Raw genomic sequence first — 17,026 nt, forward strand, 5'->3', positions numbered from 1 at the left:
GCTGAGTGAGGATCTGGCGTGAGTAGGAGAAGTTGCAGCCCCAGTCTGGTCCTGGGCGCGGCGAGCCAGCAGATGAGTGACAGCAGGTGCCTGCCACAGACGCACCGGGTACCGCACATCCCCTGGAATCCGGGGATACGGTGCCAGTGGAAGACAGCTCTGAATCTTCCCTTGAGAGGAGCTTCTCATAATCATTCTTTCTCTAAATAATTAAGAGGCTTCCCATTTTTATTAATTTATTTTGAACGCATGTAAAGACCTTACTTGCTAAGATGTCTACATGTATTCTGTCATGTAATCGTTTTATGTACTGTTCTCTACGGTGGGCAGTATGGTCTTATATTTACAAACGAGACAACTGAAGTCTTGGAGTTTAAGGAAGTTCCTTTTAGAGCTTTCCCCCCCTACAGCTCTACATTTAAAACAAGTATGTTAAAAGGAACTACTTTCCCCCCCCCTCTTCTTTTTCTTCTTCCTCTCCTCCTCCTCCTCTTCCTCCTCCCTTCCCTCCCCCCTTCTCTGCCTTTATCTCCTCTCCTTCTCTCCCCCCCTCCCCCCTCTCCTCCTGCTCCTCTCTTCCTCTTCTTCGTGGTCTTCTTTTTCTTTCTCTCCTCCTCTTCTTAGCCTCCTCGTCTCCTTCTCTACCCCACTCCTCTTGGTCCTCCTCTTCTCTCGTCCTTCTCCCTTACCCTTCCCCCGCTCCCCCTCCTCCTCCTATTTTTTCTTCGTCAGTATTCCATTTGCAATGGCTCTATCCATTAGCTATTTCCTCGTGATTTATGGTTAGAGTTTCTCTGTCATCCCTCGCTCCACAGCCTCGGCTCCAGGCTCAGGTGCCAGCCCCGGTGGCAGAGCTCCTGCATTTGCTACGTTTTCTTGGCTGCTGGACCTAGGCTTCCTTTATAGTCAGTGCCCAAGTTCACAGTCTCCCAGAGCTCTCCTTGGGTCATCGTATCTGGCCGTCTTTTGCTCTTTTCTGTGACCAAGCTCCCATTTCTACTCCAATTTCTAGAACTAGAACCTCACCCACTTTGTTGGGAACATTCTCCTCTTTCCCGCAGACTTCCTTCCCTTTCCAGGCCTTCCTCACAGCCCTGCCCTGTGACCTTCCTAAAGATTGCATTTGAATCTTCGCATGTTATTTATTTCCTTACTGTCTCTTGGCTCTGATCTTTTCATCACCTACTTAAAGACACTTATTTATTTAGGATGATTATGTCATAATGATATGAGTGCTTTATGTATGCTGGGCCCATATCTAGGACCTTACTGTGTATTATTTCCTTTTATCCCCATATAGCTCTAAGGTCAGTGACCTTCATATGGGGATATTCACATCTCTATTTTACAGAAAAAGAAACAGGCAAAGGAGGGCTTGACACTTTGCTTCAGGTGCAGAATGAATACTAGTTAAAGACGGCATCAGGACACAGAGCGTATGCTCTTGACCATGGAGCTCCAGCGAGCCTGGAGTTTCTTGTGATGACCACTTTGTTGTTTGAAGGGGAATTCAAAACCTGTTCCTTCACGTTCAGTCAGAATTCAAGAATTGAATTTATGTAGCAAGCTTTTGCTCTCCACGATTTTGGCAACTTTGCCTTCAAACCATAGAAGTGACTTGGTAAATGGTCATAAGATTTATGAGGTATAAAACAAAATGAAGTTTTAAGAAAACCGTGAACTTGTAAAAAATTCAATTTCTCAAATTAGAGTCATGCAAACAATAGCTTACCAAAAATAATCATTTAAAAATTAGTGGGTATATCAATATAGGCAGTTTTGCAGAAGTTCTTTTAGGACATCTAATCCAATAAATCAAACCCTTATCTGAAGCCTGGGTAAGAACATGAGAATAATGTTACATATGCATGTGTATATAAATAAATATTATTTACATTTACTATAAATAGAATCATAAAGATAATTATGTTACATTAAATATATGTATTGTTTTTAAAGTATGCACACTCGTACAACCTATAAAAAGCCAGACATAAAACATATGAAAATATTATATGTTTGCTCAAACTTTTAACTAATTTAAAATTTTAATGCTATAAAATGATGAACAACATCAAGTATAATTCCATGTGGTAGAATGTGAATTTAAACCAGAAGTTTTGTACAACCATTGCTAGATAGCCACTAATCAAAGGAGTACAAAGAAAAAATAGTTGATACTTAGTATTCTCTTATCTGCTTCATGTCCTGTGTGCGAACAGTTCATTGTTTCGGGATCCTTATCTGTTGCAGCTGGGAGAAAACCCACGAAAACGTTGGTAAGTGGCAGTTGTTCTTGTCTTCTATGATCGTAGGTCTAGAAATAAGTTATCCATTAATAAGAGGAGAGTAGAGGTTGGTGAATTCAACAGAGACATCGAGTCTCATGTAATGTGCAAGAAAATTAATTCTCTTTTCTTCAGGTGTTCAGATGGTAAAGTATCAGAAAATCATAGAGATTCCGAATGATTATTGGGATGGTAACCTTGAATATTTGATGAATTTGAAGCTCAGAAAAAAGCTTCTTGATTTTTGTGTGTTGTGAAACTTGACCCATTCTAATTACTTTCACCGTACAATTTCCACCCTTAATTCCGCAACTGAAAGCCAAAAGTTTTATTCCTTTAGTGATTCATTAAACACTGCACCTTTGTTATGTGTTCTGTCTGAATCATCTCTCCAGTTACACAACTTCCCTAGTTCGTTCACTCTGCCCCCTCCCTGCATGGCCACCTCAAACACCAATCCCTTTTCTCTCACCTTTATTGTCCATTGATGACCTTGCCTCCTATTCTGAGAAATTCAAGCCATTAGAGAACGTTCAGGCCCCCACTCTAATATCCACTTCATGGACCAGGTCTGTACCATTTCTCTTTTCATTCTAACCTCTTACAGCAAGTGACCTCTCTATGATTTTCTTCAAAGCCAGTATCCCTACTTGAATACTAGATTCCATTCTGTTTTTTTGTTTGTTTGTTTTTTTCCCAGCCCAAGTGCACCACTCCAAATATCTTTTTGCTGAATCTTTCTAATCAGCCTATAAGCATCTAGTTAGTGCTCTAAGCAGAAAAAAACCATTTTGACCTTATTTTCTCCTGATAGCTATGGGTACAATTTGCTTTTCCTTCTGTAGCTAAACCATTTAAAGGGATCATCTATACTGTCTCCAATTCAGATCTGCCCAGTTTCAACTAAAGCCATTCCAATAAGGCTTTATTTTCTTCCCTATCCCCTCTCCATACTGTTCTCCTTAAGATTACTGAAGACATCTATGTTGGCAACACAAAGACCAATTCCCAGTCCTTACCTAACTTGACTCACGAGCAACATTTAACACATAGTTTGTCACTCCTCCTTCCAATAATTTCTTCACTTGGCCTCTTGATCACTTCAATTAGCTGGTTTTCCTCCTGTCTTCTCAGTGTCTCCTCCTCAATGTCCTTTCCTTTGCTTCTCTCCGACTTTTGAAGGCTGGGGTGCCGCAGAGTTCAATCCTTTGTCACCTGCCCTAGTCATTCCATTGGTGACCTCATCCATGCTCATGGCTTCAAGTGACAGCTGTATGCCCACAACAGTGAATGAATACTTCCAGCCTAGATCTCCCTCCTGGGTGATAGGCTGGTGGATCTCATTGCTTCCACTTAGAGTTCTAAGAGCCCCAAACTCTACTCCAAATCTTCCTCCTCAAATCTTCCGCCTCCACTGTCCTCCCTGTGTCCACTGATAAGAACTCATTCCTTCCAGATTCCCAGGCTAAAAACCTGAGAATTATCCTCGATTTTTCATTCTTTGTCAATCTTGAATCAAATTTGTCAGCAAAACCTGTTGGCCCTATGTTCAAGCTAAATCCAAGTTTGTTTCTCATCCAGTCCACCACCATCTTTCTTAATTGGTCTCCTTGCTTCTACCCTTGGCCCTCTCTAAACCAGTCCCTCTTGAGACATCAGTGTTCCCTCTGATACATTAATCTAATTGTGTTGCTCCTTTGCTCAAAGTCCTCCAGGGGCTCTGTATGTTCCTCGGAGTAATAACCAAAGTCCTTTTGGAGACCTGCAGGGCAGGGTGTGATCAGCTCTCCCCTCTCTCTCCATCTTCAGTTCCTCATATTGTTGACTTTGGCCACTCCCCTCCAACCATCCACCTTGTCTTCTTGCTTTCCCCAAACATGGCTGCAACACTCTGGCTGAAGGGCTTTGAGCTGTTTTCTTGCCTGAAAGGACTCTCCTCCAGTTGTCCTCCTGCGTATCCTACTTGGCTCCTCACTGCCTCTTCCGGGGCAGCATTCCTATGAATACCACCACCTCCACTCCTCTCTGGATGTCCAGGTCCTCCTCACTCCATTCCATTTGCCCATAGTACTTACTCCCTTTAAAAAATACTATGTAATTTATCTGTTCGTATGCTTAGTTGTTTTCTTTGTCTTTGCTGCTAGAATGTAAGCTCCAAGAGGGTATGGATCTTGGTTTGTTCATTGATGTGTCCTAGAATCTAGGATGATGCTGGGCGTGTAAGCAACCTTAAATTGATATTAACTTAAATGAATCGCCACCAAAGGAAGGAAGGGTGTGCTTCCTATATTAATTGAAAATTCTTATTCTTTTTTTTAGGTGCAAAACGCTTTTGGAATGTGTATTGCCAGCTCTGCTGTGGCTCTAGTTGGGTTTGTTTTGCTCTCAGTAAATTTAGCAGTTAATAAGCACTCTTCCAAGAACTGTGAGTCTTCATCGTCACGGGACTTATGCATTTACGTGGGCATCTTTTCAAACGTATGTTTTCAAAAATTATGTTTAATCATAAAGTATTTTAGACAATCTAAAATGTACAGAAGAATAATATATCAGGTATCATGCAACCTTATTTGAATCTGGGCTTTGCCACTTTATAGCTCTGTAATGAAGGTCAAGTGAGACAATCTTTCTGTGCTTCAGTTTGCTCATCTTTCAAATGAGGATAGTAATGGTATCAGTCTCACAGAGCTGGTGTAAGGATTAAACAAGTTAATATTTGATTAACAGTTAAAACAGTGCACATTGTATTATATTGTTAATATTTATTACTACTACTGTTACACTCTCCAGAGAGATCAAATTGAAAAAAAAAATTATTTCGTATCTTACTAATAAAACTGACTTAGGAGATTTGCAGTATTCTCTGTGGTCTGGGATTTTCAAATCATGATTCACTTTTGAATTTTGGGGGGTATTTTATTTTTAAGGGGAAGTTCCTTAAGAGCCTTTCCGAACGATTTTGTTGTTTGTGTTAGATATTCTCCCGCATCTGAGGTCCACTTAGAATTAAGATTTTTCCTTCAAATTTGCCTATTTTCTCTATGATGACCTATTTTATGATCTATTTTTACTGACTGACTCCCAGTCCTCCTGTATGCTAGCGTAGAAGTTTGTGCCTCCTTTTTTCCTAAATTGTATTTTTAATAAGCCAAGTTTATATTTATATGGGTCTGATTTTTTTTTTCCCCTGTGGATTTCATAGTATTTTCCTTCTGGAGCAATTTTGTATTTGCTTCATCGAGGTGCCTCAGTGATAATAGAGGGCTCGCTAGTCTAGTAATTTTGTGTTTAATATTTGAGTTTAGTGTTTCGTTTCTAGCGATGGTGTAAATGCATAAACCCTCTAATGAGGTTCCATTAATGAAATGGCGGAGGGGTTATTTTTGTCTGTTTTCCTGAACTGCCTCCTCATCTCCCTGGTTTGCTCTGACTCAAATTAGTAGATGTTAGCGACAGTATCAGCATTTGCCTCTACGGTTTCTTCACCCATGACTACTTCCCGTAGGTTCATAAAGAAATTCAATGTGTCTCTCTCTCCAGGGAAAATGTTTCCATGTTTTTAGGTTGACAAAGTCTCTCTTGTAGAGCGTTGGTGTGTGTCTGTGTCTTAAACCTAATCTATGGTTCACTTTGTTCTGTTTTAAGGGCGGGAGATGTTATCTGTGGTTTCCTGATGAAATTTTTTTTCCCTCTGAATGTTTGTACTGGGTTTGATATGAGGCATCATATCCCCTAGGGCCTGATGTCCCTAATGCTGATCCTTACCTTGGTGGAATTGTGCATAAGCATCTCTGTCTCAGCCATGTGGTGCATAGAAAGCTCATGTAATTCGATTGAGGTGGGTTTGTTTCCATGACTAATAATTCACATGGTCTGCTAGGGTTTGAGGTTCTCTCTGACTCCCAGAATTGGAAAGACACATTTATGCAGTAACGATTTGTGGCGTACCTGGAGTTAGAGATGGTATGAGCATGAGGGATGGAATGAAGGCTGGAAAATGAGGAAACAGTGTATTTAATATAATATTCAATGTATGTATAACATCATAGTATAATGTAATAGTAATATAATCAGTATAATAATCAATAAAGTATCAATAATAATACAACTACTACACTATAATAAATGTTATAATAACATTTAGTACATTTTTATACAGATATAATTAAGTTCAATGATCTCTTTGTAACTTGTCAGTTTCTAGTTGTATAGCCAGGAAAAAATTATGAATTGTTTCCAGATTTTAGGTAACTCAACTATTAGATGAAAGCATTTTCATTCTCTTCTGATGTTTGTTGTGAGGACCATGTACGGAAAACCTCAGCACAGTAATAATCAGCAATCGCGTGTAATTGGCGACGGTCATGGTGATTCAGGAAGGGATGGAAGGAGAGGGAGGTGATGATCCTGTTCTTGGACATTGATGTTTTATTTTCCAGGTGATTTCCTTTCCTTCCAATTCCGTGTAAGCAGGAATGCCTCCTGATGAAAATAAGTCTGAGAGCAAGGAAATTCAAGCTTAAATCTCCAGTGGGTCAGAGCTTCATCCAAGAACTCAGGAGGATGGGAGCCTGCAAAACGCAATCCTACTCTCTTAGGGCACCAATCATGAGAAACTTGAATATTTGGTTCAATTTTTTCTGTTCTAATTATAAACCCCATTAGTATGTTTGGATATGGAAGGAAAAATACACTTCTTTAGACGTTCTTGGTTTCGTACCTTCTGTGATCACCATCCAAAGTTGTTCCCAGAATCGGTGCTCTTTCTTCTTACCCACCTACTCCACTGCCTTATAAGGTTTAAAGAAGGAAAGTAGAGGAATTCCTGTTTTATGTGTTCTCTCTAAACCCGACTCCCAACCACCCACTGAAAAAGAAAATGAGTCAGATTTTTTTCATTGCAGAAAAACACTTCCTGACTTTAGCTGACATCAGCATTGTGAAAACTCAAAGAAAAATCCATCATTATCATGAAGATACATTTTTACTATATTTGAGATGGGAGGGTCAAGCCTCAGAGATTTTATTTCAGTCAGCTGCTGAGATTCCACCATGCCCTGATACATAAATGATGGTGTAGACTGGGGACTCTGAGAGCAGTATCAACATTTGTTCTTCAAAGGTTGGTGAGAAACTGTAAAACAGAGAAGTAAAAAATAAGGCTTTGGAATCTTATAGATCGGGCTCTAAATTTTGATACTGTCACTTATTACCTGTGTGAATTTGAGCAAGTTACTTGATCTCCCTGACCTGTTTTTCCTCACCTATAAAATACGTGTGATAATATCAACAACCTCCAGGTGCCTGGGTGGCTCACTTGATTAAGCAACCTACTCTTGATTTCAGCTCAAGTCAAGATCTCAGGGTTCTGAGATCAAGCCCCACATTGGGCTCCATGCTTAGCACAGCATCTGCTTGAGATTCTCTCTCTCCCTCTCCCTTTGCTCCTCCCACTGCTTGTGCTCTCCCTCTAAGTAAATAAGTAAGTAAATAAAATCTTTAAAAAATATCGACGACCTTATCAGTTGTTATAAGGGTTGAACGAAGTATAGCAAAGGTGAAATTGACCCACAAGTACGAAATAATGCTGTTGTTGCTATTGGTGCTGCTGCTGTTAAGGCTGAGGCAAGATGGTGGTTAGATGGGCAGGGAAGATGGCAGAAAACCTCACTTCTGTTGTGGCTCCTCCTATCCCCCGGTGATGTTAATGGCTATCTTTTCAAGGTGGCAGTTTGATGTTAAAGCACCTTCTGATGGTACCTGGTTCCTGATTTATCTACTGCTGAAGTGCCTATGTTTCATATTTGTAAATAAGTTTCCTTCTCTTGATACTAAACTGAGTCATTCATAATATCTATAAGTTCATATCCATAGGCTACTCTTAGCTCCTTGTTTACCATATGTGCAAAAATTCTTTCACACTCTTCTCTACTAATTGTTGCCTCTCTTCTTCAGAGCACACACACACACACACACACACACACATATATATATATATATATCTGCTTTTTAATCCATTCAACAATATCTAGGGAGTATCTACTAGGTGCATGTGCTGTGCTCTAAGTTCAGCATACAATAGAGAATTATGGATGGTTTCTGCTCTCAAGTTGTTCACAGTGGGCGATATAAACCCATGGAAATATGTAATTACAACATGGAGTAATAAAGGCTATGATAGGAAGAGTATAGGAATCTGGGAAGATGTAGGAAGGGTTCCTAACTCAGGTTAGAGGGGATAACATTGTTTTATAGACGAATTTTCTTCTAAACTGAGGTCTTAAAGATAACTAGAATTGGCATGATGAAGGGGGATCCACGCAAAAGTCTTTAAGCTAGGGAGAATTGAGGATATTCAGGGAACTAACGAGAGTTTAGTGTATCTATGTTGTGTGAAAGCAGATGGCAAGATAAAACTTTGGAAAGAGAAAAAGTACACACATCACGGAGACCATAAGACAGAGCAAATCTCTGAGTCTTCAGAAGCAATTGAAAATGTACGTAGTGGTGTTGAGCTGCCTTATATTGACTTGTGAGAGCTGACTTAAAATTTTCAGGGATCACAAATTAACATATTTTTGGTGGGTTGAAATTGGCTGTGGTGGTAGTATTTATACATCAGAGATTGGTTAAAGCCACAAGTCCCATTCGCACCCCCACCCTCCAACTCTGGAAAGCCAGTTGTTCAATATTTGTAGCATACCACTGGATAAATATGGACAGGCCACACACCTCTTTGAAATTTAGAGATATCCTCTTAGTTGCAGTGTAGAGTGTATTGGAAGGAATCAGTGGAGAAAAGGCTGATTAGGAGTCTGATGCCGTACACAAAACAAATGATGGGTGCATCTAGACCAGCAGAAGAAAAAAGTTATTTATAGTAACAATTGTATTATCATTTTTCATTATTTCTACTTTTCTTCTCTAATATGTTATAATTAAATAAATAATTTCTTTGTATTTTTCCAAAGATATCTGCTAACAAATTTTGATCAAAACATATTGACATCCTGTAGTGGACATTGTGGTTGCCTATCTGGCAGCCATTCTAGCTATCCTTGGCTTCATGGCAGCCTTGAGATTTTGGTGGTTAACCTCACCCTGGGCTGCAGGGCTACACCATGGTAGATCTGAACCCATCAGAACACTTTCATTCTTGATTGTCTCAGCCCATGACATGTCCCTGGACCAGGGCTTGATTCAGTTGTGGAACATCAACATTAAGTTGGAGGCTTCTTTACAAATGTAAAATACGACCTTCCCTTTCATCATATTTGTGACTTAAGCGATGGCTAGAACTAGTAGCTGTTAGTGGCTATGGCAAAAACTAACCTCCATGCTAAGCTGAAGGCAATGTGAGAGAATTTCAGAAACTAGAACTCAAACCCTAACCTAACCCCACCTGAAATTTAACCTATATCTGGAGTTAGAAGTTTCATGAACACATACATTTTGTTTTTATTGTTGAACATTATTTTTTGCAAATATCTTCTCTCCCGATTTTGCTTTGTTTTATTTTGATGTTTTTGTTACTTCTTGTTTTGCTTGCACCTCAAGTTGTTGTAGTTTTATTTACTCACTTTTCATCATGATTAATGCATTTTTGTGTTTTGTGCAACAAACCCTTCCTTAGCTCAAGTCCATGGAGATTTTCTTTATATATTATGATCTTTAATATAGCTGTAATTTATTTTTTCTATAGACAGTGATGTCATCATCATCATCATTATCATTATCATCATCCTCTTTTCGGAAAGCTAATAATTCTAAAACTTTTTGGTTGAATATCTCCTTATTTGCCATATTGAAGTTCACATACATGCATGCCTCCACCCAGAGCCTCCTATTTCAGAGACTTTGTTGTTGTTTTGAAAATACCACATCGTTTTAGTTGCCTATCATAATTATTTTTGGGTAGTATGGACATTTAACAATATCAGTTCTTCCAATCCATGAGTGTGGAATATATTTCTATTTATTTGTGTCATCTTCAATTTCTTTCATGAATATCTTATGGTTTTCAGTTATTCTCTTTAATTATGGGACTTTTCCTTTCAAGATCTTGCTCATCTTCTATTATATTTACACCTACAAATGGGAGCAAATTTCTTTCTTTTTTAAAGATCAATATATATCCTTAGTCTCTTCTCATCTGAGACAGTTTCTCAGACTGTCCTTGTTTTTCATGACTTTGACATTTTTGAAAAGCACCATCCTGGTATTATGTAGAATGTCTTCTCAGTGTGGGTCAGTCTGATTTATGCCATGATTCAACTGGATTTATGGTTTCTAGGGAAGACTTTCATGCAGTTGAAGTACCCTTCTCATCACAGTATGTAAGGACATCAGTATACTCATGATATCAACATGGCGTCATTGATGTAGTTACCATGATTACTTGGTTAAGGTGGTGTCTGTGAAGGGGTTCAGAACAAAATCTCCCCAAGATGTGCCTCATTAGCTTGCAGACTGTTTTGAGCTGAAGGCAAGACCCTGTGGGCTCAAGAGAAACTTTTGTCCCTCGCTTAACTAGCTAGAAGGATCTAAATTGGAGATCTTTCCAAGAATAAGAGTTATTGCCAGAGATAAAAATCTTTTTTAAAGGTTTATTTATTTATTTATTTATTTATTTGAAAGAGAGAGAGAGAGTGGATGAGCAGGGTGAGGGGCAGAAGGAGAGGGAGAGAGAGAATCTCGGCAGACTCTCCACTGAGTGTGGATCCCAACATGGGGCTCAATCTCATGACCCTGAGATCATGATGGGAGCCAAAATCAAGAGTCAGACATTCAACTGACTGAGCCACCCAGGCATTCCACCAAAGATAAGCTGTATACGAGTGACCTATCTGTATGGCAGGGCAAACATCTAATTACAAACATCTACTCTTCTTCTTATTGCACTGTGATTTTTGCTCCCCCTCTTTGAAGCCCCAGATCCCTATCCCATTCCTTAGCTCAGGATGGCTTATATACTTCATTTTACTTTTTTGTCTTTGTACCTCTCATATATGTGGAACACTTGTGCGTATGAAATTATGTTTGATTTTCTCCGGCTAATCTGTCTCATGTCAATTTAATTCTTGGACCAGCTGGAAGAAACTTTGAATGGTAGAAGAAAATGTTTCCTCCCCAACATCTTTTAGATGTCTTCACTGAAAAGTTACTATTTTTTTTCTTTTCCATCCTGTATTCATTAGAAGTGAATTAATGTCTAGTTTACATTCAAGGGGAAGAGAAATGAGCTCCACCTCCTGGAGAAAGGACTATCAAAACAAATGTGGACATTTGTTAAAACCACCATAGTAATAAATATTTTAGAAAAGATAGTTTGAGGCTATGTAAATATCCTATTTCTCCTTAAAGTTTCACTCACTAATTTTAACATTCACATATAGAATTTTCTTGCAGCAGTTACTACTGTGTCATTCAAAAGGTGATTTTCTATTTCCCTAATTTCTTCTTCATTTATTATTTGAATTTTATAAAGGAAATTTGTCCCTTCTCTCTCATTTCTTTATTCATTAAATCATTTATTTATATCAGTACAGACTCATGGATATTTATATTATTCTTTGGCTTATGACAAATATTTTTTTAATTGCTCAAATTGTTCCAGCCTTGGCTGTTGAGAGCTGAGCTGGCTTGCTTTTGTGTAGTTTTGACATGCTCCCAACATTCCCTTCCTTTTTTAGCACTTTGCTATTTTCTAGAGCCACAGGAAGAAACTTTGACCTTTCTGCTAATGGCCTAAAAGAATTTTAATAGAGGGCATGCTCCAGAAGGAGAGCTATCATCATAGATAACTACAGTATAATGTGAACTAGGTTCAGGAAACTGGGAGAAACCTAGCAAAGTCTGTTAAAATTCCTATGTTCCATTGTTTCTGCATGTCCCAACAAATACTTCCTTACCAAACATTTACTCTTTATCATCTTCCTGTGAATTGCTTGCCTTCCCTTTGAAGTCCCAGACACTTATCCCTTCTCCTTAATTCAGGCTGACATATAATCCCCATTTTACTTGCCTTTAGAATCTCACATGTTTATGTGGGTTCCCCATAGTATGTAATAAAATTTATTTTTTCCTGTAATTCATTTTAATTATCAGACCAGCCCTAAGAACTAAGAGGAAAAGGGAGAAATGACCCCCTTCCTGACAGTTGATTCACCCATTCATTCATTCACTCCTTCAATATTGAGTTTCTACCACATGCTTTGTCATTGTGTTAAAAATTCAGAGATAAAACTGCAACTTGTAGAATCATTTTGTCCCTATTTTCATGGAACAATAATAAATGAAGGCAAATGTTTAACATAAAACCCCAGCCATATAAAGGGTTATATAAATAGTCACAATTTGATACTGATTAAAGATGGATTTGAGTCATCTGTGTAAGCATTTGCCTCTGGATGAATTGCTCACCCATATCTAATGCAGATGATACTTAGATGAGACTCGGGACTTAGACTTTTGAGTTGAGGGTGGAATGGGTTAGGGCCATTGGGCTGGAACAAGTGTATTGCGTATGTGAGAAAGACATGAAAATAGAGACAAATTTTGGATGTCTGCCATCTCCCTAGTAAGAGGTCCACAAAGATAAAAGAAACAGGTTTTTTTAAACGAGGAAGTTATCAATAAGAATACATGGACAATTTTTTTAGAACATAGTACATGGGTGGGTCTCTAGTTTGCAAACCCTGACTATCCAGTAGAAATAATGCATAAGATCTACATTAAATCTAAAGATCATGTATTTTTACATTAATGGATTAAGAGAAATTATAAAGATCTCCAGAAAGAAAATACATGACACCATACAAATATTTGTAATTTTGTAAATAATTGTAAAACTACATTGGAGTTGCCAAAATGAACTCTAGATGCTAGAAGAAAATAGAGTGAATGATTCTGAGGAAAAGAATATTTTCCAGTTCAAACGCTATACTTCTCTAAAATTCAATCAAGTATGGGGGTGTAAAAAGGGAAATGTGCAGGCCAGCAAAGCCTCAAAAACTCGATCTCCCAGGTACCCTTTCTCAGCACGTAACTGGACAGTGTTCTACCAGGACCACGAGTAAATAGCAATGGAACTAGGGAGCCCTACAGAGGGCGCTCTTGCACACATACCTCTCTCCGCCGCCCGCATCGCCCACGGGAAGGAAGATGATTAGTTTAGCAAGGGAGGATATTTTCACATAAGAATTTTATCTCCTGCTTTTAAGAAAAAGAATAAAGGTCTCTCCCTGCCCCTGCAACAACGCACTAACCACCGCTTGCAGCCAGTGAAAAGTGGCCACAACCGCAAATCCTTGTTCTTCTCCAATGAACTTTTGTGCGAAACAACCCTCCCCAGTTTCCTTCTAAAGCCTAGTAAAAGCTGACCTCCCCTTGTTTTTCGGGCTCACCTACAGTTTGCCATACTTTGCTTGCCCCCAACTGCAATGCTTCCGCTATTCCGGAATGAACTCGTTTTTCTGGTAAAATAACTGGCCATTTTATTTTTCAGGTTAACACTACCAATGTGCAAGAGTACGCTAAGGGAGAGAAAAAAGTGGAATCAGGGAAATCGAGAATCCAATTTAAGACAGGGTAATGGGAAGTCCTACAAGGACAGCAGTGTGGCATGCTAAGAGGCAACCAGCCCAGACTGGAACAAGGTTCAGACAGGTGTTCAGGAAAAGTCTGGGCTACCTCATTCTCCAGGTTTAGCAATGGGAAAAAGAGGGTTGACAGGCAATTGATACAACACTCGGAAAGTATTGGAAGATAAAATTTCGTTTTCAAAAATATGCTCATAAAGAATAGGAAATTATGCCAAGTTTTGGAATAATACTGAAAACAGCAAAAAGTGATGTTGACCAAATGCAGCTGTATTAGGAGGGCAGGGAGAAAGGCAGAGGGTTTAGGAAAGCTAACAAGCTCATCATTCGTAGCAGAAGTAGGAGTTAATGTCTGCCCTTTGCCTGTGATTCTAAGTGTCTCTTATTCTGCCCACTAAGCAGATGTTTTTGGTCGCAAGAGAACAAATATATTACACGCTTATAATCTTCCCTGTGAAAGTGCCGTTTTTGGGAGCTAGAAGGGGTGTGAACAGACAGAAGAAACACGGACAGGACCTTGGCAGAGTGGCCCAGGAGCAACAATGGCAGATGAGCTCCAATTTCAGGAAAGGTTCAAGGAGATTTTAAGTACCTGGGTTGTCTGTGTAAATCTTTCTCTTTGCATTTCCGAAGTCATGTAAATGAAGAGACAAAGGCTTTCGCTTTTAGATCCTCCTGTCCTGTTTTGTGAACAATATTTTCTTATTTCCTTCCTTTTTATAACCCAATTTCCCGTGGAACCTTCGTGTTTGGTGTCAGTTTCAGCCTTTCTGGGCCTCTTAAAGAGAGAGACAAAGGGACACAGAGAGACAGAGAGAACGAGGCTGTAATGATTCCTTTGGGAGTAGCAGAAAATACCTCCTAAGAGATAACATCTTTCCATTTGTTTTGTTTTTTGGGTTTTTGTTTTTTGTTTTTTAAAGATTTTATTTATTTATTTATTTATTTATTTATTTATTTATTTGATGGAGAGAGAGACAGCCAGCGAGAGAGAGAACACAAGCAGAGAGAGTGGGAGAGGAAGAAGCAGGCTCCCAGTGGAGGAGCCTGATGTGGGGCTGGATCCCACGCCCTGAGCCAAAGGCAGACGCTTAACGACTGAGCCACCCACGCGCCCCAGCATCTTTCCATTTGCAACACGAAAATTGGTGGATATTTATTTTAAGTAAATTGAGCATTCAGTCAGAGAAAACAATTGTTCAGATGGGATCTGAAAGCAAATCTCTGAGTTTGGAAGAACAAGTCCAGTGTGGACTGAGAAAAGAAACTGCTTGTGGAAAGAAGGTGTGCCGATGGAAAGCATATGCGAATGCCCTGCCGGGTGGACACAGACGTCCTCAGTGCAGGAAATGATCACTCTATTATCTCTTTCTTTCAGGCAGAGGCACGATGAAAACTCATCTTGATAATCTTGCCTCCACCAAAAATAAAAGTCATGCTGGCCTGTTTCCATGTTCACAATTGTGAAAGTCAACAGCACATGTTCTAAGGACTCGAATGGGTACAGGATTGGGTAAGCATCTCAAGAGGGGTAGAAGAAGGTGCTGGTGAAACCAGGGTCTGAAGCAAGTTGGGGGCCATATGATATGTCTCAGTTTCTGGTTTGCATTTTGCAAGTTTCTATTGAAAATTCTCACAAAACGGTTTCATGTCCAAACACCAAAGACTCCATTGGTTTCCTGTCTAAACCTCAAGCCTAATTTCTCATTATTTGCTACACACGTAATGCACTCTTCCATGCTCCCAGACAGCACCACCGACGGGCATTTCCGCAGGACTTTGGCCAGCAGACGTGGTCTCGTTCTGTAGATGAAAACTCCTGAGGGGATGATTTTGAGTCCTGCCTCACATGATGCTTTCCCAGGGAATCTCTGCCTTGAATTCTGCATACCCCTGAGCGGGTAGAAGTGTTGCTCTCCTGTGCGTTCCAGCAGCATCTGACACATCAGTAACATGATCTCATTTATCTCTGACCTACTCTTCTAGCTTGCGACAGTGAGCAGGACAAGGAGGGTCCCGTGGTACCCACTTCTGCATGACAGAGCAGTGCCTGACCTCGAGCCCGAAGTCCTTTTCTGATGAATGTGTACATTAAGAAGTTTTATTTCTTAATTCCGATAACACATTGGTTCGGTCCACAAGCTCCCAAAGACACAATGGGAAAATGGCACATGGCTTAATAAATTTTTGTCACGAAAGGTATGCTCCTAGATCTTTGAATGTCCTCTGTTCACACACATACCTTAGTTTCCTGGAGAATGTGGAGAAGTTTCATCACATCTGGGCAATTTGTAGTATCTTACAGTTTAAGGAAGAGCCACTCAAGGGTATGTCTGTAATTCAGCTGAAATAAAAGAATCCCAAATCTGTGAATCTCAGCTGTGTATTCATTTTACCATGTATTCATTTTTTCTTAGCTAGTTATGCTATTAAGATGAGAACATCAGTGAAGCTCTGACCTTAATTTAGATACAATGGTCCGTCCAATGCTGCTTAGATCTACTCACAGGATTTGCTGCCAAGTTCATGCCCCTCAGTGCTTCGAGGCTGCATCCTTTCCATCACAAAAATCAAAGCAGCAGAGAGTCAGTCTCATGTTTAGCAGCCCAGGGAGTGTTTTGTGTGAACACTCAGCTCCCATGTGCTCTCAGGAGCGGCTCAGAGCATTCTTCCTGCCCGGTCTCAGAGCCCATCTGCTGCAGAGAGCCATATATGTCATGTCCAAAAGACAGGAGGAGAGAGAAAGACAATAAATATTAAAGTCAGAGACAAATCCAGAGACTCAGAGGCTAAGACACACTTGCTAGCAGTGTTTCAGCCTTACATTATGTGTGAAGCCACCTGTGTCTTAAACAGAGAAGACAGGCTTTTCAGAGCTGCCTTTGGGAAACTTCTGGCACAGAAATGGCCAAGGACAGAAAGTTCCAGAAGGGAAGAACATCTTTTTCTGTTGTGTAATTCTCTCTCACCTTCTCAATCTCCACTAAACTGTTTCATTTGTTGGTTCTGTAAGCTGTGTTGGTCTCAGGTAGATCCATTCCCCAGGAGTCTCCATGTCTTCATTTCATACCACTCCCTGGTCTGTCCCTCGATTTTGTTCTTCATTCGAACAAACAAATGAAAAACCTATTGCTCTTA

At 39.7% G+C, this 17,026-nt stretch overlaps 1 protein-coding gene and 1 long non-coding RNA gene across 3 annotated transcripts; one reads left to right on the forward strand and one right to left on the reverse strand.

Annotated features, from left to right (window-relative positions):
* Nucleotides 1-1,255: 1,255 nt before the first annotated feature.
* MS4A3 (membrane spanning 4-domains A3) lies at nt 1,256-16,387 on the forward strand. Its single transcript, XM_034645766.1, has 5 exons — nt 1,256-2,279; nt 4,608-4,766; nt 6,025-6,126; nt 6,728-7,410; nt 15,267-16,387. Exons 2-4 carry the CDS (start codon nt 4,626-4,628, stop codon nt 6,755-6,757), a joined length of 273 nt encoding a protein of 90 aa, XP_034501657.1. The 5' UTR covers nt 1,256-2,279; nt 4,608-4,625; the 3' UTR covers nt 6,758-7,410; nt 15,267-16,387.
* On the reverse strand, nt 7,289-16,985 carry LOC117796721. 2 transcript variants are annotated; one of them, XR_004621368.1, is made up of 5 exons: nt 16,858-16,985; nt 16,396-16,584; nt 16,131-16,232; nt 9,021-9,137; nt 7,289-7,422 (listed from the first exon to the last, which is right to left on the reverse strand). It is a non-coding gene; the product is annotated as an uncharacterized LOC117796721 (long non-coding RNA). The 2 variants fall into 2 exon arrangements; XR_004621367.1 differs by having other exon boundaries at nt 16,348-16,584.
* Between the last annotated feature and the right edge of the window lie 41 nt (nt 16,986-17,026).

Source organism: Ailuropoda melanoleuca, chromosome 16 (assembly GCF_002007445.2).
Source record: "Ailuropoda melanoleuca isolate Jingjing chromosome 16, ASM200744v2, whole genome shotgun sequence".
Lineage (NCBI taxonomy): Eukaryota > Metazoa > Chordata > Mammalia > Carnivora > Ursidae > Ailuropoda > Ailuropoda melanoleuca.